The sequence below is a fragment of the Protopterus annectens genome, chromosome 3.part1 (assembly GCF_019279795.1).
Source record: "Protopterus annectens isolate FY-2018-M chromosome 3.part1, PAN1.0, whole genome shotgun sequence".
NCBI classification, from domain to species: domain Eukaryota; kingdom Metazoa; phylum Chordata; order Ceratodontiformes; family Protopteridae; genus Protopterus; species Protopterus annectens.
In genome coordinates this window covers 7014916-7036922 of record NC_056732.1, presented here as the reverse complement: position 1 = coordinate 7036922, position 22007 = coordinate 7014916, and the positions used below count along the sequence as shown (strand labels likewise).

The 22007-nt window shown below is 42.1% G+C and overlaps 1 protein-coding gene across 2 annotated transcripts in view; it reads right to left on the bottom strand.

Annotated features, from left to right (window-relative positions):
* The window catches only part of ASNS (asparagine synthetase (glutamine-hydrolyzing)), a 580006-nt gene that overhangs the window by 134739 nt on the left and 423260 nt on the right, over positions 1-22007 (bottom strand). For both annotated transcript variants that reach the window (XM_044066497.1, XM_044066498.1), the window contains exon 10: positions 9379-9460. In XM_044066497.1, the coding sequence (XP_043922432.1) occupies positions 9379-9460 (82 nt within the window). The remainder of the gene's footprint in view (positions 1-9378; positions 9461-22007) is intronic.

The following is a 22007-nucleotide window of genomic DNA, read 5'->3' as shown; positions in this document are numbered from 1 at the left end:
TGGAGTCTGGCCAGAGGTATCATATAAATGAAGAAGCCATGGGACCCAAAATCCTGAGGTAATCCCTTGCAGTGACTAAAGTCCGAGTTGAAAACTCTAGAAATAGATCTACATACAAATCTATTTTTCCCTTGGAACAAAAGCTCTAACTGTGTTGACTAGTCGACATCCCAGAAACACAACCCTGTGAGAAAGTGAAGACAGAGTTTTGAATGTTTTCTTGGAATCCCAGCTTGTGCAAGAGATTTTTCACAAAAAAAAACAGATTCCTGACACACTGAAAAATATATGCAAAGATGAGCAAGTTGTCTAATATGGGAACATGTGGATATCCTGTAGCGTGTAATGATGTGATAACTAGAGCTAGACACTTTGTGAACAGTCCTGATGCAGATAGTCCAAAGAGTAAAGCAGAGAACTGATAATGTGATCCAGACACACAAACCTTTAAGAAAAGCCTGAAGTCTGGATAAATAGATAAGCACCTTTTAAATCTACAAGGAAACGAACAAGGAAGAAGAGTTAACAGGTTGTGAAGTGACATCATTTTGAATTTACGCACTATCACAGCAAACAGGCTTAGGAAAGAAAGAAAATGCTTGGACACCTGTTCTGCATCTTTCTTTAGCACTAAAAATATCCTTGAATAAAACCCCATTTCCCACCTAGGAAGGGGGCACTGGTTCTATTATTCCCTGGGATGGCATGTGATGAAGGACAAGTGGAAATTAAAAGTACAGTTGTGTACCTACCATAAATGTAGATGTTCGAGTGTATTCACTGTTGCAGTCATTACTCTTGGGTTATCCTGCTGGCAGGCTACCCTCAGTCGGCCAGAATTCCAAAGTCTAGGTCCGGCACCGGTTGCTGTCGCCTCTTCCCTGACGTCAGTGCGCCAGGGGTACAAAAGATGCAGCCGACGGCATTTTTTTCAGGTTTTCTTGTCCCAGATGTCAGGTGCCCCAAATTGGTAGGCTGAAAAATATGCCAATAAGAAATGTATGCACAAAAATAACATTTCCTTCCTCTACAAGCAAATACACCAAAAAGGACGTATAGGATAGAGAAGTTCAGATAAGTCTCAGCAAAGAGAAGGGGGATGGTGGGTGGGTAACCTGGACTGCAACAGTGAATACACTCGAACATCTACATTAATGGTAGGTACACAACTGTACTATGTTCATCGTGTTTCACTGTTGCAGTCATTACTCTTTGGTAGAATCTCAAAGCTGAGGATGGGTGGCTGGGCTAAATAGGATTAGGAGAGGCTATGAGGCCCTGCAGAACTGCAATGGCAAAGCCTGCTCTGGACATAGAGTAGAGAGGCAAGTGGTAGTGCTTTGTAAAGGTGTGCACTGAACTCCAAGTTGCAGCCTCCAAGATATCTTTGGTTGGTACTCCTCTGAGGAAGGCTGCTGAAGTGGCTGCTGCTCTGGTGGAATGAGGCCTAATGCCCTTAGGCACTAATTTGCCATGTTGAAAATAGCAGAAACGGATGCAATTGCCTATCCATTTAGAAATAGTCTGTTTTGAGATGGCCTTTCCTTGTGATCCTGCAGCATATGACACTAAAAGTTGCTCAGTCTTTCTGAAAGCTTTAGTTCTGTCCAAGTAGAAGCATAACTGCCTGTATATGTCCAAAGAATGCAGAATTTTCTCACCCTTGTTCTGTGGATTTGGGTAAAAGGTAGGCAAGTGAATGGTTTGGTTGAGGGCCACACTGGATACCACCTTAGGCATAAATGTAGGGTTTGTCCTCAGAGAAATCATGTCTGGATGAAAAATGATGAAAGGTTCCACAGCCATGAGTCCTTGTAACTCCTAGACTCGCCTTGCAGAGGTTATTGCTAGGAGCAGAGCTGTTTTCCAGGATAAGAATTTTATATCTGCTGTTGATGCTGGCTCGAAAGGAGGCAGTGAGTTTTTCCAAACCATAATTGAGGTCCCAGGCCTGAATTGGTGTTCTCCTTGGAGGCCTAATGTTTTTGGCCCCTCTGAGGTACTGCCTTATTAAAGGATGAGAAAAGATAGGTGGTTCCGTATTGTAATGGGCTGAAATGGCAGAGGCATGAATCTTAATTGATGAGAAAGAAAGGCCTTTGTTCAGCATCTCAGTTAGGTATTATAAAATCTGAGGTATATTTGGTACAGACGTGTCAATGCCTTGTTCCTGGTTCCAAGCACAGAATGTCTTCCATTTTTCTGCATAAGATTTTCTGGTACTGGGCCTCCAAGATAACATCCATAACAGCTTTTGAAAGAGGAATGTTCTGAATGGCTACATTATCCGCCATGCTGCCAGATTTAAGGTTCTGAGTTGGCTGTGCAGGATCGGATCAGATTGTTTTGTTGGGTCAGCAAGTGAGAATGGACCTCGAGACAAGCTTGTTAGGATTGGGTACCAGTGCTGGCGTGGCCAGTCTCGTGCAATCAGTATTTATTTTTGGCTTCTCTTGTCTGACCTTTAAGAGTACTCTGGGGGAAGGAGAGGCAGTGGGGGGAAAAGCATATGCTGTTAGATTTTTCCAGCTGAATGATAGGGCGTCCACTTTCCATGCTTGCTTGTGATAAATCCTTGTGCAAAATCTCTGCAATTGACAGTTGTGAGGGGAGGCAAATAGATCTATGTCTGGGCATCCCTATTTCCTTATTATCATGCTGAAGACTTGCGGATCCAGTTTCCATTCGTGGGGATCCATGAGGTTTCTGCTTAGTTTGTCTGCCAGAGTATTTGCTTTTCCTGGCAGGAACTGTGCTTGCAGGTGAACTCGAAAAGCCAATGCTTTGTCCCATAAGGTCATTGCTTGTCTGCAGAGGGGGTAGGAATGTGTACCTCCCTGCTTGTTTATGTACCACATGACCGTGGTGTTGTCTGTCTATCAGTAACTGTCCTGGATGAAGCAGGTCCTTGAAAGCTTGTCAGGGCATTTTGAACAGCTAGCATCTCTTTTTGATTGATGTGAAGATGCATCTGGTTTGCAGGCCACGTGCCCTGAATACATTTTCCAGCCATATGGGCCCCCCAGGCATAATCTGATGCATCCGTTGTCAGTGTCTGTCTGGCTGTGGGTAAACTGAATGGCAGACCCTTGTTGTGGTGACAGGCTTCTGCCCACCATCGAAACTCCTGTTGTAGGCAGGGAATGAGTGCAATTACTGTCTCCAGGCTGTGGCAATGCTGAGTCCAAACACTTTTCAGATACCATTGTACTTTCCTCATATGCAGTCTGGCATATGGAATTAGTAGAATGCAGGATGCCATGAAACCCAAGGCCTGCAGGATTTTCCTTGCAGATAAGTGGGTTTTTGTTGCCAATTTCTTGAAGTAAGCAGTCAGTTGCTTTTGCTTTTCGGGTTTGAGATAAGCCATCTGGGCAGTTGTATTTAGGCCTGCACCCAGAAATATTATCTCTTGAGAGGGCGCTAGTTTTGATTTCTTTTCGTTTACTGTGTACCCTAGGCCAATTAGTAATCTTTTTACAAACGTCAGATGCTTTAGAAGACTGTCTTTGTTCTCTGCTTGAATTAGGCAGTCGTCCAAGTAGGGATATATTTGAATTCCTTTTTGTCTGCAAAACGCAATTACTGGTGCCAGGCATTTTGTGAAGACCCTGGGCGCAGTAGATAAGCCAAAGGGCAGTGCAGAGAATTGGTAATGTATTGAGCCAGCTATGAATATGAGGTATCTTCTGCAAGACTGTCTGATTGGGATATGCAGGTATGCTTCTTTTAGGTCCAAAGGTATGAGCCAAGCCCTCTTGCCCAGCATGGGCAGTAGCTGCTGTAGAGTCAACATCTTGAATTTTGGAACTTCCAGAGACGTATTTAGTATAGACAGGTCCAGTATTGGTCTCCAGGTTTTGTCCTTCCTGGGTACTAGGAAAGGTCTTGAGTAAAATCCTTGCCCCTGCTCTTGTTGTGGTATTTGCTGAATGGCCCTCATGTCCATGAGGGCTATAATTTGCTTTTGTGCCTCTGCCCATTGATTGTGTGGCAGGTCTGGCATGCCCTTTGACCTTGGTAGAGTGTGAAAATGGAACCTGTAGCCTTGGGACACTATGTTCAGGACCCATTTGTCTTGGGTAACCATTTGTCAATTTGATGAAAAAAGTGCTAGTTTCCCCCCTAAGGGGGCTGTCAAAAGAAAACTGCTTGGAACTGGTAGAGGAAAGTCATTAGGACTGTTTTCTGTAAGATTGTGATTTGTCTTCTCTGCTTTTGGAGGTAGGAGCATCCCACTGTTTAGGCCTGTATGAGTCTTGGGGCTGAGATCTGCGTCTGGGACGCCTGTATCTGCCTCTTTGTGGTCTGCCTGACACTGGAAAGGACCAATTTTTAGAAGACCAGTTCCTGCTAAACCTAGGTGTCTGTACCTGTAAGAAATCCTGGACTGTCTGCACGGATTTTGCTTTATCCTCCATTTTGTTCAACACCTCTTCTGCTTTAGTACCAAACAAAAGTATCATGCTGTAATGGTGCATCAAATAATTTTGCTTTAACATGATCAGGTAGATTCTGTTCCTTTAACCAAGCATGCCTTCTAATAACAGATCCTGTAACAGCGGCATTGCAAGAGGCCTCCAGTGAATCATAACCATTTTGCAAAGTATGCTTTCCCACTTGTTCAGTTGCATGCAATAAATCCTGCAATTCCTTGTTCTCCGAACATTCAGTATTTGTCAACATTTTCTGTTTAAGCAGTGACATTAAATATTGCTGATATTTAGGCATATGAAACTGACAATTTAAAGCCCTTACAGCCAGGGTAGCAGAAGTGTAGACTTTTTTCCCCCATCTGTCTAGAGCCCTAGAATCCCTATCAGAGGGGACAGGGTTTCTTGCAGTGGAAGCTTTAACCCCCTTGGGACCCTGAGATATAGTTTCTGGGTCAGCAGTGGGGTTTTTATATAGGAATTTATGAGAATCCGGGACCCTGTAATATCTGTCTGGCTTAGCAGGTGCAGGGGGTTAGAGTCAGGGGACAGGCCGGACTCTGAAAATACATCATCTACAATGTCTAGAACAGGTGGAAAAGCAAGGGGTCTCTGTGCTGAGGAAGAAGCAGAAAGTCTCTGAGCAGATTCAGAATAATCTTGGCTCTCCCAGTGGAAATGCTTCCTAATAGTATGCAGGGTTTCCCCAAAAGAATAATCTTCAGGAGGAGAGGCTGAAGGAATGGATGCTTCAGCATTAGAATCCTCATAGAGAAGCATGGAGTAATCCTGTTCAGAAGAGGAATCCAGAGGAAATAGCTACCTGATCAGAAGAATCATACTCTGTCTCTTGCCTAGGCCTCTTATCAGGAGGGGGATGGGAGCCCCTGATCAAAGTAATTAGGTCTTCGGCCATTTTCAGCATCTGTTTTTTAGGCATGGAGGTCTGAGTAGGAGAATGCTGTACTTGTTTCTTTGTCTTTAGAGCTGCTTTAGTATTTGTCTTTGAAGCTGAAGATGGCTTAATATATAGTTGTGTAGGTCTGTAAAGGTCTATTTGTAACACATAATCAGTTTACCCATTTTCAAGTCATCTGCATGCAAACTATAGAAAGCCTCACATGAGGTTTCAACATATGCTTGCTGATATATGGTTGCAAGTCCCAACCTTTCAAATTCTGACAATAATTTATCTAAAATAATTTTCTCCGGTATTTTTTCACAAGAAAGTAAACATGGGTCTGTATGACTCTGGGCTTATCCTGTTCCCCTTTCCTTTAAATCTTCAGTAATGTCATCATACTTAAATGACCCACTGAATAACAGATATAGTGATACTGTAAGTTCATGCTGAAGTGTTGTTGGGTCATTATTACTAACTCTGACTCTTTCCTGTACTTTGTGTAGTTGTTTTTCAATATAATCTAATTTCAGTAGCCAAAAATACCTGGATGTTACTCTATAATCTGTTGTGTTTGAGAATAAATTTTAGAATCTACACACAGTTTATCAGTTTGTAGGCCTTTTGTCTATGTACTGCAGTGGTGGTGCTGCGGTAGCGTTGTCGCCTCATAGCAAGATGTTGTCCCGTTCGATTCTCAGCTAGAGCGTCTTCTGTGTAGAGGCATACGTGAATGGGGCGCGCCTTTGTTGAAGGTTGTGCGTCAGGGCTGGTAATAACCCACTACCAATCATTAGCAGACCGGAGTTCCGCTGTGGCGACCCCTAACAGGGAAAAGCCGAAAGAGATCTTATGTGTCTATAAAATGGTTTCCTTTTATGCTCAATATATCTTTATATAAAATTTTTTCACATATTTCTTGATCTTGTCTCGTTCTATATTTAATTTATTTCAGTTTTCAAACTAATAGTTGGGCCTTGTTTTCATTTCTTATAATTTTTTTTGTATTTCATCTTAATTAAGTAATTTGCTCTTATGGCAATATATCCTCCTGCCCTTTTGCAGACATCTTGGAAGTCTCTTGCTTTGGAAATCTTGGCCACTGTTGACACAATTATGATAAAGTACCCAGCTTTCTGCACTGTTGTGCAAGCTGTTCAAAGGTTATGAAACAGTGGTTATTTACATAAAATACAATAAACACATATTAAGGGCAATTATGATCTGCACTATTACAAAGTGAGTTGAGATGACTTTTCCAAGATAAATGATAAACACCAGCCTTGGTCTTAAGGTAACAGAAATAAATGACTGGAAACAGCCATTTCTCTAACGTGCTTCAACTTAAGAAGGTTATCAGCCACAGACTGACGGGCCTATCAAAAACAAAACAAAAAACAGTCCCTTCACAAACGAGTAATCCAAAATACAGCAGATGAGGCGGTCCTTGAATGACGGTGACCACAGGCTCTCACCAGAGACTGCAACCTGTACCATATTATCCACAAAATCCACTTTATAAATGGCTAAAAGAAGTCCATACGACAATCTACAGACAGGTTGTGAAAGAGCTCCTCCTTAACCTTTGATTAAAAGTGGTCTCCAGGCATTCCCAGCACTAATTCCACCAAGAAGGTTTGGAATATTGATACAGGAGACACACTGTCAAGGGGATCCAAGTTCTAACTTGGCAGGGGAGTACATCCTTTTGCAGTACCTGTTCAAAGAACTACAGTCCTTTTCAAGTGGTATGGTAGAAGCAGGCTACAATCTCTGAGCCAACCATCTGTGTGCAGAGATCAAACTGGCCAGAGGTCTATAGCAGGATTTGGTCTCCCTGGGAACAACAATCACAAATTAACAAAGTGGGAGCACATTCATGTATCCAAGTTGACATCTTTAAAGGAGAACTGGGGAGTTCAGAGGCTTATTACCATGATGGTCTCATAGGGAGGAAAGGGGGGGATAGATGCCAAAGCATGCTGGACTTCAGCTGCAAGCAGATCCCAAATGAAAGGCTATCACAAGGGACACATGGAAATAGATGGCACATTATCTTTGCCTATTTTAATAAGAATAAGGACTTCACCAACTTTAGGCTTCCTCGGGGAGCTTGAAGGATGGGGCCACATGCCCTTTAACAATCTCAAACAAATAATCAATCACAGACCATTATGTCAGTTAATCCAGGGCCATGGGGGTAAAGGTCTGTGCTGAGTCCAGTAATGGCATTACTCCAAAGTCTAAGGGTAAGATCCCACACCAGTTACTCTTACAACAAGAATCAAACAAACGTCTGGTATCTTTTGCCTGAGCTTTGAACGTTGGTGTGGTCTCATCAGATGGACTATATTTATCTGGGACTAATAAACCCTCATGAAATTACACAAGTCCCAGAAGAAGCAACCTTGGTCACAAATACCCCCCCCCCCAGCTGTGAAGTGGTGAATTGAGGGGATAATCCTGAGATCACACTGGATAGATTGAGGTTCAAATTAAATGACTGGAGGGGCTTCTCAAGAACAATGGGATGCACCCTGCCTGGGTGGGAGCTATGGTGTACCTCCTTCAGGCCTCTGGACTGCCCCTCCACCATAGTGGACCAAAAAGAGGTCAAACCACCAGTAAAATCTGTCAATCTCAATCAGAAAGAGGACCAGAACTGCACAAGTTGTGGACTTATCTTCAAGGAGGTTAAACCACAACAAGTTCTTTAGAATATGTTCTTTCCTTGAGCCAGGAGACACTCCTTCCCATAAGTGCCACCAAGCTTACAGATGCTTTCTGGTGCAGATGTTTGGACGAATTTGAATTTTCATATAAAACAAAGAGCCAGGAAGCATATTGCGCAAGTACAAAAATAAACAGTAGGCAAATAGGACAAGTGTTGCACTATGATATCCATTACCACAAACAAATAGTAGACAAACAGGACAAGTATTGCACCATAATATCCATTATCACAAATAAACAGTAAGCAAACAGGACATATGGCGAACCATAATATCCATTATCACTGGCAAATGGCTGTCCTCAAGCACAAGAACTTCTGAAAAAAAGATGCCAAATTCTGATAAGGGGAAAGGATTAAACCATCTACTGAGCCCATCAAGAAGCAGACTCAATATTACAGCCCATACTTCCACATAAAGATGATTGTGTGAGGCAGATTCACTACTCTTGTGACTCGTGTCACCTTTAGGACAAAGGCTTTGCAGTGAGACACCCTTGGATTTCACACACTCAATGTATGAGAAACGAGTGTATGTATATATATATATATATATATATATATATATATATATATATATATATATATATATACACATATACATATATATATATATATATATATACATATACATATAGATACATATATACATATACATATACACACACACACACACACACACACACACACACACACACACACACACACACACACACACACACAGGTTCACGCCTGAGATGCCAACTACAACTGCACATGCCTAAAACTCTGGTGCTACATTTTCCCACTGGTATCACCTCCCAGGATAGTTGATATGCATGTGGGGTTAAGTTTATCATAATGGTTAAGGTCTTCATCTCAGAGATGAAAAGTACAGGGTTTAATTCTAACCTTAGGTCACTGGCTAGGCTTAAAATGACCCTTCAGGGCATTTCAGCCTATATTTACCTATGAGTTTTTTATCCTATGATGAAGCATTGGTGTTCCAGTGGTGTGCTGTTACAGTTTGTGCCAGAGTTTGGTACTTTAGTCCACCGTGTGTCACTGGGATTGGGTAGCTCTAAGAATGGGTGTGTGGCTAGGTTAAATACGTACAGCAAGGATTGTGAGACCTGACCTCATTTCTCTACTAATGTTGTTTTATTTATCTCTCACTGAAGCAATAAGGTGGTTGTTTATCAATAAAAATGAGCACACACGTCACATTCTTTCATTTACTAAGTAATTTCTTAAAATAAATCTCAACATAATCTATGTTCATATTCAACAGGACAGCAAAGTGAAGAAAAATAAAACACATATATATACAGTACCTTGGGAACTCTAAGCTCTGGTGGTAAGGAGAGGTAATAAGTCGAAAAACGGTGATCCAAGAAAGGAACTCTTAATTCAAGTCTATTTCAAAAAGGAAAATAAAATCTGCTATAATAAACTATTTAATTTTATTAATATACTAAAAAAAAAGTCTAATGTCAAGCCTTTGGCACAACTGTAGTCAATACTTACAAGCACTGGTATACAATCAGAAATGTTGCATAAAGCAAGTGATTTCAATACAGATGTGAATTCTTCTGCTCCTTTTCAGCAACAACCTGCATCTAGAGGCAGACTCAACATGGTGGGGCACAGCAAACAATCAGAAATTACACAAAACAGAAAGCAGTCTTCAAAGGCTACATGCAACTGGTAGAAACACTGTCAGTGTGGTTAATACCATCACAAAAACACAAAACAAACTGAAGTATTCATAAATGGTGCATGTGACGTTCCAGAAAAGAAGATGCTTCTCTTTCAAGAGTTGTGGATTCCTGACAACCTAGGACATAATTTCTTATTCCATTCAAATAAAATCCAATGCCAATAAAATGTGAAATCAGTATGCATCTGTCTAGCACATTAAATGGTCACATGAATTCCAAAAGGAGCAGCTAAAGGCCAGATTTAGGAAATGATTGCAAAAATGTGATTTAGAAAGAAGGCATCAAAAGAGCCCCCGTGTTCAGTACACTGTAGGGAGCTGAAGGGTGCTAAATGAGCTAATGCTTCCAGCAAAACCATATTTATCTGATGGTACAATAGAAGCAACACTCGTACCTCTAAACTTCCTTGCTCAAGAATTCTGGACAAGCTAAAAATAATGGGAGGAAAGAGGCCCAAAATCAGGGACTTTTTAAAATATTACTGTATATTCACTTAAACATTTAACAGAACATTTTTCAAAGTCCCAGAATCACGGATGATTTTTTAAATATTACAGTATTTCACTTAAAAACTTAAAAGAATGAAAAAAATGAACGCTTTTTTTTTTCATCAGCTTGCATTTTTTGACCAATAATTATGAAACTGTAATGACCATCGTTGACTTACGGTAAACCTTAATTTACCAGAAAATTAAAAAAAATTAAGAGGGAGCAACCAAAAAACATGAGGCAAAATCGGGGGCATCCTGTGTGAAATCAGGGGCATTAAGAGATATGAATAGCTTGGCAAATAGGCTGCTACTTTCATTTCTTTAAACAAATTTACAGTGCACATAATTGCTCATATTTGTTACAGCAGTAGAGTGTAGCTACACGAACTGGTCAGTGTCCCACTATTTTAACATACAATGCTAAAAAATGGCTGCCTGTCTGTAGCTCAGCATTGGCAAAATTTGGTTTGTGGTACGTACAAAGGGGAAATGGGTACTAAATGGCTATATTAAGTGTTTTTATGAATCACCAATGATGACAAAGTGCAACACTGTGCTGCAGAAATACAAGCAATTAAGTATGACCTTGAAACACATTTCGGTGTAAGTGGTACTGTAGCATATACTATCCACTTTGGGTCTCAACACAAACAAATGTTATTTGATAGGAAATGGAAAACGAGAAGTGAATAACAAAAACTCAGCTTTTTAAAGGAATGTTTTATTTTTTATCCTTTACTGACTGGGTTAGTCCCACTAAGCTAGTAGCCTCTTTTCACGGGAGACCATAGGTGGCATTTATACTTCTAAAGTAAAATTGGCCAGGGCAATGGGAACTTCCCCTACTCTTTTTGATAGGTACCATGGGTTCTTTAATATTCACCTAAGTTACCACCAACCCAAGAAGATGGACCCTCTGTTTAACATCTCATCTGAAGGACGGCACACTCAGAAGAGCTATCCCTGGTAACCCAGGCTGGGCAATTGGACACCAATTGTCTATTAACTTATTGATCTAGAGTTGCTGGGCTTTATGGAGGCACACAGTGGCCAATAGGGTCACATACAACCCCTTCCACCATTAGCATGGGTTTCTGGTGTAGGCTAGGTCCTCAACCCACTTATTACCGGGAAATACCGATGCCCATTTGGTGACATTAGTCAACATGACTAAATCACATAGAGCAATATTTTACACTATCATGTGGCTAGCCCTGCCACTGCGCACAGTCTGTGATGTGTTCTCCTATCTTGGGGATACTGAACACAACAGCAGATGCCCAAAGCGAATGGTCTGTACAATTCTCCGCATATAGGGCACCATGTAGAGTCTGTACTGCTGCCCACAGCTCCATTCACTGGCAAGTTTGAGATGGAAACCCACAACAAGCTTTTTGGAGATGGGTAGGATCAAACCTTGTATCTTGTGAATGAGAGATGAAGACCTTCACCACTATGGCAACTGGTCTGTCTCCCCAGCATCATGAATAATGAAGTTATAGCAAGTGACTTGAATAAAATGAAAATGGGGTTTAAAAATATGGTCGAAGTAAAACAAAGAGATATGGTTAAGAAACAGCAGAAATTACTTGGAGCTGACAAAGGTTATAGTATTGCTGAATAAGGGAAATTTCACAAAACAAGAGGAAGAGCATATGCAAAATGATAGAGAAAATAAGGATAGTATGCATGAGCTTAGACAGATTGCAGTTAAGCAACAATTTTTTGATACCACCACCAGAGCACAAACACTCTTAGCACAATGCCTTAGACAACAGAACGTTGGAAGGATTGTCACGAAACTTTCGGCATCCATAACAAAAAAGAAAAAAAAAACAGACGTCCTGTAGAGATTTTAGATGGTCCTGAAATGTTATGAAAACTTGTATAAAGCAGACAAACGTGGAAATCAAAAAAAAAAGAGTAAAAATGGAAATATTTATGGAAGACAATTAAGCCAAGGTTAGAGGTAGGCGAGGCTCAACAACTACCCGTTAAGATAGGAGGTAAAGAGATAAAAACAGCGATGCTTCAAGTGGAAGTTTGGAAATTAGGAAAGAAGAAAGTGATAAAGATCTGGAAGATTTTGTTTAACAGTATTTTAAAAGGAGGGGAAGCACCAACATCTTAGAAGAAAGCTGTTATGGCTGTACTACCTAAAGATGGCAAAGGCCCTTCAGACCCAGCTTCATATAGACTCCTTTACATTTTAAACCGTGATTATAAAGTGCTCAAGTCTATAGTAGCTAAAAGAATGGCAAAGGTGGTGCAAAAATTGATAGATATGAATCAGTGTGGTTTTGTGGAGAGGAGGCCAACACTTGACAACATTAACAGAACAATGATCACCCAGAAGGAAGATGAATGTAAGAAAATAGCACTGTTACTGGTAGGTCTTGATGCAGAAAAAGCATTTGACGGAGTAAGCAGGAATTTTATGAGTAGGGCAACGGAAGTATTTATTTATTTATTATTTATTTTATTTATTTATTTACATTTGTTGACCGGGCTAGTCTAGCTGGATACATATCCCTTTTCAGTAGAGGCCTGAGGAGAAAAGCTCCAACATAAGTAAATTAATACATTCAAAATATTCTAAAAAAAGATTAGTTTCACATTACAAAATAAGACATGAAAAAAAAATAAATTGTGAATAATGTAACGTTTCATTAGAGTAGAAGTAAAAAATAAACAAGTCTTAATGCTTTAGTAGGGTTCATGTGAAGTCAATCAAAACTAAAACAATTGAACATTAGGAAACTTGTTATAGTGTTGTTCATAAGATATGGGAGGGTAATTGTTAAGGAAGCAAGAGAGTAGGAACCAGGGGAGGGGAGAGATGAAAAGTAGATTCAATCAGGCTTTGAGCAGGGGCAAAGCCAATGTATTTTAAGGTGGTCTCTAAGGTGCTTTTTAAAGATTAGAGAGGATGAGAGTGAGGTGAGTGTATTAGGAAGTTTGTTCCAGATTCTACCCACAACATTGGAGAAGAGGGAATCGCCTGCTTTGTTATTACAAGGGTTGCTGGCAATAAGAAGTTTATTAGCTGAGCATAGTGTTGAAAGATTTTTATAAGGGAAGATAAGATTAGTAAGGATGGAAGTATTAGAAGGATGGTGCAGGATTTTTTGTGCAATCACAAGTTGATTGTATTGTAGTTGGTTTTGTAGTTTTAACCATCTGAGTTGTTTAAGGTTAAGGCAGTGATGAGTTCTGTATGGAAAGCCAGTGGCAAATCTCGTTATGTTATCGTTATGTTATTGTAGCTAGTTTCAAGTTTGGTGAAATTATGCTTTGATAGAATGGTGTAAATGGCAGAAGCATAGAAAAGGGTGGATTCATTCCCTGATACAATAATAAGATTAATTAGAAGGATGTATGAAGAATCAGAGGCAAGAATTAAAGTGGAAGAGTTCTTATCAGATAAGCTGCGTTTGAATTCCCTTTTGTTATCTGCTTTATATTCAGAGCCACTGGCAAAGAAAAAAGGGACTCAGAAATACAAGGATATAATTGGTATGGTAATCAAGAAAAGTTGGCGTTATTTGCAGAGGATATTATTTTGTACCTGTTGAATCCAGAAAAGGGCATCGGAATGTTGTGCGGCATTCTGAGACAGCTTTAAGTCTTTTCAGAATATAAAACTAATGAAGACAAAACAAAGGCTATAGCTGTAAATTATGCACCCATGCATGAATTGGTTCAACAATACCCATATTTCAGGGAAAATAAGCTGAAGTACTTAGGAGTATGGATTAAAAAGGATTATGTTATGGCAACTAAGGATATGTGGGAAGAGAATAAACAAAAGATAATACAAACATTTTGAAACTGGACACTCTTATTTATGGGTATTTATAGTAAGACACAAGCAGTGAAAATATTTTTAATCTGTTTAGTCTTGTATACAGGTCAGGCATACTTCTATCAACCTGAAGAGAAGTTGTGGACAATAATTAATAAAGAATTGAAGGAATTTATCTAGGAGGGAAACAGGACAAGAGTTAAGTGGGATAATCTGATCCTTCCAATAGAACAATGTGGTTAAGGTTTCCCTAATCTGAAGGGATATTTTAAAGCTACATAGCTGAGGCTCATATATAACACAAAGAGAATATTAGAATATAAAAGTGGAAAGGGATGATGAGGATGAAGCAAGGGGGAAGTTCAAGAAATACAGAAAGATTGGGGTTTTGGATGAAGATCCTAAAGGAGAGTCATGACCATACAAAATATTATATTCATAAAGTAGCAAAAAGTATTATAAGAACTATGCTACTATGAGAACTGAGAAAGGAGATTTTGCCAATAGTGATGATGGCAAGTAAGGGGTACAAAAATAAGCAACAGGGGGCTGGAATTTACTGGAGAGACCTGATAAAGCAACCAAGATATTGGGAACAAATAACTCAAGGAGGAATGGTAATAGATATGGATAAGGCCAAGAAGACATATGGCTAGAGCCATCCCTATCAAGGACGGATATTAGGGAATAGGAAAAAAATGAGTTTTTATTTGAATCTAGAACAGAAGCTGCTGTTAAAAAAAGGATTGCAGAGAAGGTCAAAGAGAAGATATTACGGTAGTTCAGCACATGTACAGAAAAACAGAACACAATCTGGTGAAGAAAATTTGAAAGACAGGAAGTAGGCAACAGGATATAAGGACATCCATCCAGAGATGGATGGATTGTGTGAGAGAAAACCTGAGACAGTCAGGCATGACTGCTGGAGACCGTAGGAGAGTGGCACTGAATAGAGGGAGATTGTGACGGTTGACGCAACATCCCAACCTGATGTAGAATATTGGAAAAAGGGAGCTGATGGTGGTGATGATGATATTCACTGCAATTACAGCAACTTTATAATTAGAGAATATGCAACTATGCTTATAGTAATTTGATCTTTAACCACAACATTTTTCAAGGCAAATATACTGCGGTTCGGTATAGACTTGGGAAGGGTTTACTTGGTAATTGCCAACTCTTCCCTCTGCTAAGCAATGAAAACAAACAACTTTTCAGTTTTACTAAACTCATGTAATTTGCTTCATGACAAACATGAGCAGATAGTCAAATCACAGAGTGTGTATGGTTCTTTCTCCACTGTTTCCCCAAAGAAAAAAGGGAAAAATGAGTGGTCTGGTTCGGGGATAATGTATGACATCACTTTTGAAAAGAAAACAAAAATTAGCACTGAGGGCTTCTGCTGAGAAGTAACAGTCAGCTGATGAAAGGAAACACTCCACTAAGATAGGCAGTTAAATTGGGGAAAGGCACGCTTGTGAGATGCGAAGTTCAAGTCAAGTCCAAAGACAGGACGTGTTCTTCAAAGCTAAGCAGACTTGTATTACTCTCTGAAAGAACTTATGCTGCTGGGTCACAATTGCACCATCCACATGATCATGATGGCCAGAAATAGTTGACATATTCGTCATTACAGGGAAATAACTGAAGCCCAAATTATACAGATGCTTCACAGAGATAAGGACAACCTGTAAGCTGACAAGAGTGTGACGGTATCAGGTGCTACTCTGACAAAAAGGAGAACTTATTCCACCTGTCTGAACAATGCTGTCTGGTGGAAAGCTTCCTAGCATGCTTGTGAACTTCTGATATCCTTGGTGAACATCTGGCAGAACAAGCAGCTATAAGGCAGGATGCAAACCCTAACAGAACCTACTGCAATCTAGAAAATGGAGATTCAAATTGGCTTCTGCAGGATAGCAATTTTATCACCAAAGAGCCAACAGTCTGGAAGTACAACCCTTTTGAAAAACAAGGGATAATGACTATTCACACTGGTGTTTCTTCCATGAACTTTGTGATAACATATGGAACAAGCTAGAACAGAAGCAAGCTACAGAAGAAGAACCCTTGTTGTAGGACAGAGGGTGCTTGTACCACAACAGCTGGTTTACACTGCTGCGCCAAGCAGAAATGTACATCACCACATTCACTTGAGTGGTATATAGGACAGTCTCCTAATGCCAGAAGATCTTATCTGGGTAGGCCTTCTTAATCAACTCCAGGAAGGCAGCCATCCAATATGCGCACTACACTTGTGAGGTGAAATGCTGAGGCTGAAGCTTCCATTTAAGAGTCAGGAGCCAGATATGCATCTCCTCCATGCAAAGTGGGTATGACCTTATGCCTCCTGATATTTTTTTCATATACTAAACAGACTCATTGTTAGACCAAGTAATAAGGCCCAGATGCAGCTTCTCCCCAGAGCCTTTAATGCTACAAAGACTGCTTGTGGCACCAGGTGGTGGACATGGTGCCTCCCCACTTAAGAACAGACCATCCCTTCTGAACAGCGGTGGAGCTGATGTGGCCTTCTCACACTAGTAACAAAGCACCTTTCGTTAAATCCTGCAAAAGTCCTGGTAGCATGAATAGACTACCCACGAGGACTGAGACTATCCACCATGAAAGGCAATTTAATTCTGGTATGAGAAGGAGAATCATGCATATGGTGGTTCTGCAACCGCTACACTTTGTCAAGTGCAATACCTGCATTCTCAGCTGTACAAAGCCACTTGAAGATCAAGGTGATGGTCAGTATTAGAAGACGAAGAAAAATCCAAGTGTGGAGCCCCTGAAATGTGTGCTTACCCAAGTCGCCAAATTCAAGCATTCTTAAGCCTTCTTACTGGGCAAGAATGACTGCCACTGCTGATAAAGGTAACCATATCTGCGTGGATAGTTGAAAAGAAGACTCCTCTCAGTGGATGGTCAGCTGCCAGTGACTGCAACAATGGCAATAGCAACCCAAGGGATGCTACCATGGAGAGCTGATTTTGGAGCAACCAGCAGCCACTTGCCCATGTAAGGGAAAGTACAGTTGTGTACACTTACCATAAATGTAGATGTTCAAGAGTATTGACTGTTGCAGTCATCACATTAGGGTTATCCCTGCCAGGGTAGCCCTCGGCTGGCCCGAATACCAGAGACTTACTATTTCTGCGTCAGTTGCTGTCACTTGAGTACTGATGTCAGGTCGCCAGTAGTATAAAGTAAGGCAGCCGATGCCATTACATCAGTTTTTCTTGCCCTAACTTGTCAGGAGCCCCAAAGTAGGAGGCCAGGTTCTGGTGGAAGAACCCCCCCAGTGGAAAATAAATACCGATATGTCCCTTGTAAGGAAAAGAGAACAAGGAAAAAAGGCAATAAAAGGAGAAAGAGAATAAAGGGGGCTGGAGGGGGGAACCAGGACTGCAACAGTGAAGACACTCCAACGGCTACATTTATGGTAAGTGTACACAACTGTACTATGTTCTTTGTGTTTCCCTGTTGCAGTCATCACACTTTGGTAGATTCCCAAAGCTGAGGAAATGGGTGGAGGCAGTCAAGGAAGCTAGGGGTTGGGTAGGATATCCTGCAAGACTGCAGTGGCAAAGCCTGCCCTGGATTTGGAGAAGAGAGGCAGGTGGTAATGCTTGGTAAAAGTGTGAACAGATGTCCAGGTGGCAGCCTCCATGATGTCCTGGTGGAGACTCCTCCGAGGAAAGCTGCAGAGGTGTAGGCTGCTCTGGTGGAGTGTGTCCTGACCCCCTTGAGGGGAGGCTTTCCATGTTGTTTGTAGCAGAAGTGGATGCAGTGTGCTATCCATTTGGAAATTGTTTGCTTGGAGATGGCTTTGCCTTCTGCCCCTGTAGCAAAGCTAATCAGCAATTGATCAGACTTTTTGAAGGATTTAGTCCTGTCCAGATAGAATTTGAGATGTCTGTGCACATCCAGAGAGTGAAGAATCCTTTCCCCCTTGTTCTGGGGATTAGGAATGAAGGTTGGCAAATGAATGGATTGGTTGGTTGAGAGCCACACTGGACACCATCTTGGGCATAAAGGATGGGTTAGTTCTGAGGGATACCCTGTCTACATGGAAGATGATGAAGGGTTACACAGCCATGAGTGCTTGCAGCTTCTGGCTGAAGTGATGGCCAGTAGGAATACTGTCTTCCAGGAAATAAATTTTATCTCTGCAGAAGAAACTGGTTCGAAAGGGGGCAGGGTGAGCTTTTTCAAGACAAAGTTAAGGTCCCAAGTTGGTGTTGGTGCCCTTCTGGGGGGCCTCAAGTTGCTAGCCCCTCTGAGGAACTGTTTGATCAAAGGGTGTGAGACAAGGGGCTGCTCAGTGGGAAAATGAGCAGAAATAGCAGAGGCATGAATTTTTACAGAGGCGAAAGAGAGACCACTGCATAGTAGGTCATCTAAGTAATCCAGGATGAGAGGGATGGAGGGCTATGCCGTATTGGCTCCCTTATCCAGGATCCAGGTGCAGGAACCTTTTCCATTTATCTGCATAAGACTTTCTGGTGCTAGGACGTCTGGCCTCATGGATAACATCCAGAACCTGTTTACTGAGGATGGCAGATTGGTTCAGGGTTAAGGAATAAGCCAAGCTGCCAAATTGAGTGTCTGCAATTAGGGATACATGAATTCCTCTTCCCTCTGGGTCAGGAGGTTTGGAATCTGAGGAAGATGCCATGGAGGCAGCAAGGACAGACTGCACAGCAAGGGGTACCAGTGTTGTCGGGGACAGTCTGGAACTATAAGAATGGTCCTTGGTTTTTTCTCCGTTATTTTGATCAGTACCCTGGGGATGAGAGGTAGGGGAGGAAAGGCATAGACAGACAGATTGAACCAGGGGAAGGACAGGGCATCCACTTTCCAAGCCATCCATTGATGCTCCCTGGTGCAGAATTTGCTGAGCTGATGGTGGGTGTGGGAATCAAAGATGTCAACCTTTGGGGTTCCCCATTACTGAGTTATTAGGGTGAAGGTACTTCTGTTGAGTTGCCACTCGTGTGGGTCCAGAAGGTTTCTGCTTAATTGGTCTATTACAGAGTTGAGAGAGCCTGGTAGGAATTGTGCTAACAGGTGTAGTTGTATGGAAGAGGCTGTGAGCCAAAGGGTCATGGCCAGTCTGCATAGAGGGTAGGAGTGAGTCCTTCCCTGTTTGTTGATGTACCACATCACAGTGGTGTTGTTTTGACCAGGAGAACCCCTGGAGAGGGAAGGGGTTTGAAAGCTATCAAGGCGTGCTGCACAGCCATCATCTCTTTTTGACTGATGTGCAAAGGGATTTGCTGTGGGCCCCATTGGCCCTGTATGCACCTGCCATCCAGGTGTGCACCCCCAAGCATAGTCTCATGAGCCTATGGTGAAGATCTGGGTGGCAGGGGGTGGTGAGAAGAGCAGTCCCCTGTTGTGGGAGCATCCTGTTGCCCACCAAAAAAATTCCTGGCAAGGAATTACAGGTAGAAGAGTTTCCAGGTCTTGAGAGTGTTGACACCAAAGGCTCTTTAGGTATCATTGAAGTTTCCAAATATGCAGTCTGGCATATGGAATGAGTAGTATGCAAGATGCCATGAACCCCAGAGCTTGCAGGATCTTCCCTGCAGACAGCTGAGGCCTGGTGGCATATTGAGAGAAGTAGGCTGTCAGGAAAATTTGTTTCTCTGGTGTAAGGTATGCCATCTGGGATGCTGTGTCCAGACTTGCTCCCAGGAAGATTATCCTTTGTGTGGGCACCTTTTTGGATTGCTTTTCATTGATTGTGTACCCTAGGGAGGTTAAGTAGGGTCTTTACAAAGGCCAGGTGCCTGAGCAGCTTTTCCTGGCTGTCTGCCTGAATAAGGCAGTCATCTAAGTATGGGTAAATTTGAATATTTCTTTGTCTGCAAAAGGCAAAAGCCAGAGCCAGACATTTTGTGAAAACTCTGGAAGCAGTAGATAAGCCAAAGGGAAGCGCAGAGAACTGAAAATGTTGACATCCTGCCCTGAAGCGGAGATATTTCCTGCATGATTCCCTGAAAGGAATGTTGAGGTAGGCCTCTTTAAGATCTAGGATGGCTAGCCAAGCGTCCTTGGAGAGTATGGGTAGCAGCTGCTGGAGGGTGAGCATTTTGAATTTTGGGATCACCAGGAAAGTGTTTAGAATGGATAGAACAAGAATGGGAAGCCAGGTGTCCTTTTCTGGGCACCAGAAAAAATCTGGAGTAGAAGCCTTGGCCTATCTGTTCTGCAGGAATGTGCTCTACTGCCCTCATAGAGAGCAGGGAAAGTATTTTCTTTTGAGCCTCTGCCCACTGATTTGGTGGTAGATCTGGGAACCCTTTTGGGGTTGGAAGGGTGTGGAAGGAAAATTTGTATCCCTGAGACACAATTTTCAGAACCCATTGGTCCTTGGTAATGGTGGCCCAGGTGCTTGAGTGAAAGGAGAGTTTTCCTCCTAGGGGTAAGTGAAGGTGGGCAGAGGGGGAGGGTGGAGGAGGTTGAGTCATTGTGAGTTCTTACCATAAGGGGGTAGCTTACAACGCCCTGGTTTTGAAGTGGAGGTAGTCCACTGCTTAGATCTCTGCATTCCCTGAGGCTGCTGTCGGGGGGGGGGGGTCTGTTTCCATGGGGCCTAGGCTGGGCCGATTTTCTCAGAGAAGGAAAGGACCAGTGCTTGGAGCGACAATGCCTGCTGAACCTGTGGGGCTGGACCTGTAAGAAATCCTTAACTGTTTGCATAGATTTTGCTTTTTCTTCCATCTTTTTTAAGACCTCTCCTGCCTTAGTGCCAAATAAGTTATCTTTGTGCAAGGGGGCATCCAACAATTTAGATTTGACATGGTCTGGCAGGGGTTGCTCCTTAAGCCATGCATGTCTTCTAATGACAGATGACTGCTGCCCTGCAAGAATCTTCTAGGGCATCAAAACCACAGTGCAAAGTGTGTTTGGTTACTTGACTTGCAGAATGCATTAAGTCTTGTAAATCTTTAGATTCTGCCCAAGCAGGAAAGGAAGACATTTTTTGTTTAAGGAGTTCCAACGTATGTTGCTGAAATTTCAACATATGGAACTGACAATTTAGTGCCCTGATAGCAAGAGTAGCATCTGTCCAATGCTCATGAATCCCTGTCTGAGGGGGTGGGATTCTTAGCAGAGGTAGCTTTAATCCCTTTTGGCCCTTGAGAAATGACCTCAGGGTCAGCTGTTGGATTTTTAAAAGGATATTTATGTGCGTCAGGGACTCTATAGTACCCGTCTGGTTTTCTGGGAGCAGGAGGTAGGGCATCAGGAGTCAAGCTGGATTCAAGGAAATCATCATCCACAACATCCAGGACTGGGGAGATGGCCAAGGGTCTGTGCTGCGGAAGATCTAGGAATTCCCAGAGTCTCTTTTTAGGCTGAGGGTATTCCTGACTTTCCCACTGGAAATGCTCCCTTAAAGTATGCAGGGTTTCCCCAAAGGAAAAATCCTCTGGGGGAGAGGCTGAAGGAATGGAGTCCTCTGCACCAGAATCCTCATAAGTGGACAGGGGTTGCATGTCTTCATAGTCAGATGAATCAGATTTGACTCTTGCTCAGACAAAACTACAAGAAACAGATCTCTTTCCCTTTTTGAGGGGGTAGCTTGGCTTCCCCTGATCAGCACGATAAGGTCTTCCACCATTTTAAGCATTTGAGACTGAAGCAAGGTAGCAGGCAGCTGAGAGTGGGTCATTGGTTTCTTGGGTGTGGTTTGAAACCTGGGCCTAAGAAACTCGGTAGTTTTTGAAAGAATGGTAGTCGCGAAAGAAGACGTCAGTTTGTGTCAAGATTCGGTAGTGCGAAGGACTTCCTCAGAAGCCAGTGCCTGCTCAGCGGCTCTGGACCCATCCAAGGTAGACACAACCACAGGATCCTTAGTTGAAGAAGAGTTTTGTGGCATACTACACTCAGAAGGGGTCTCGGTAGCAGCCTGCAAATCAAGTGAAGTG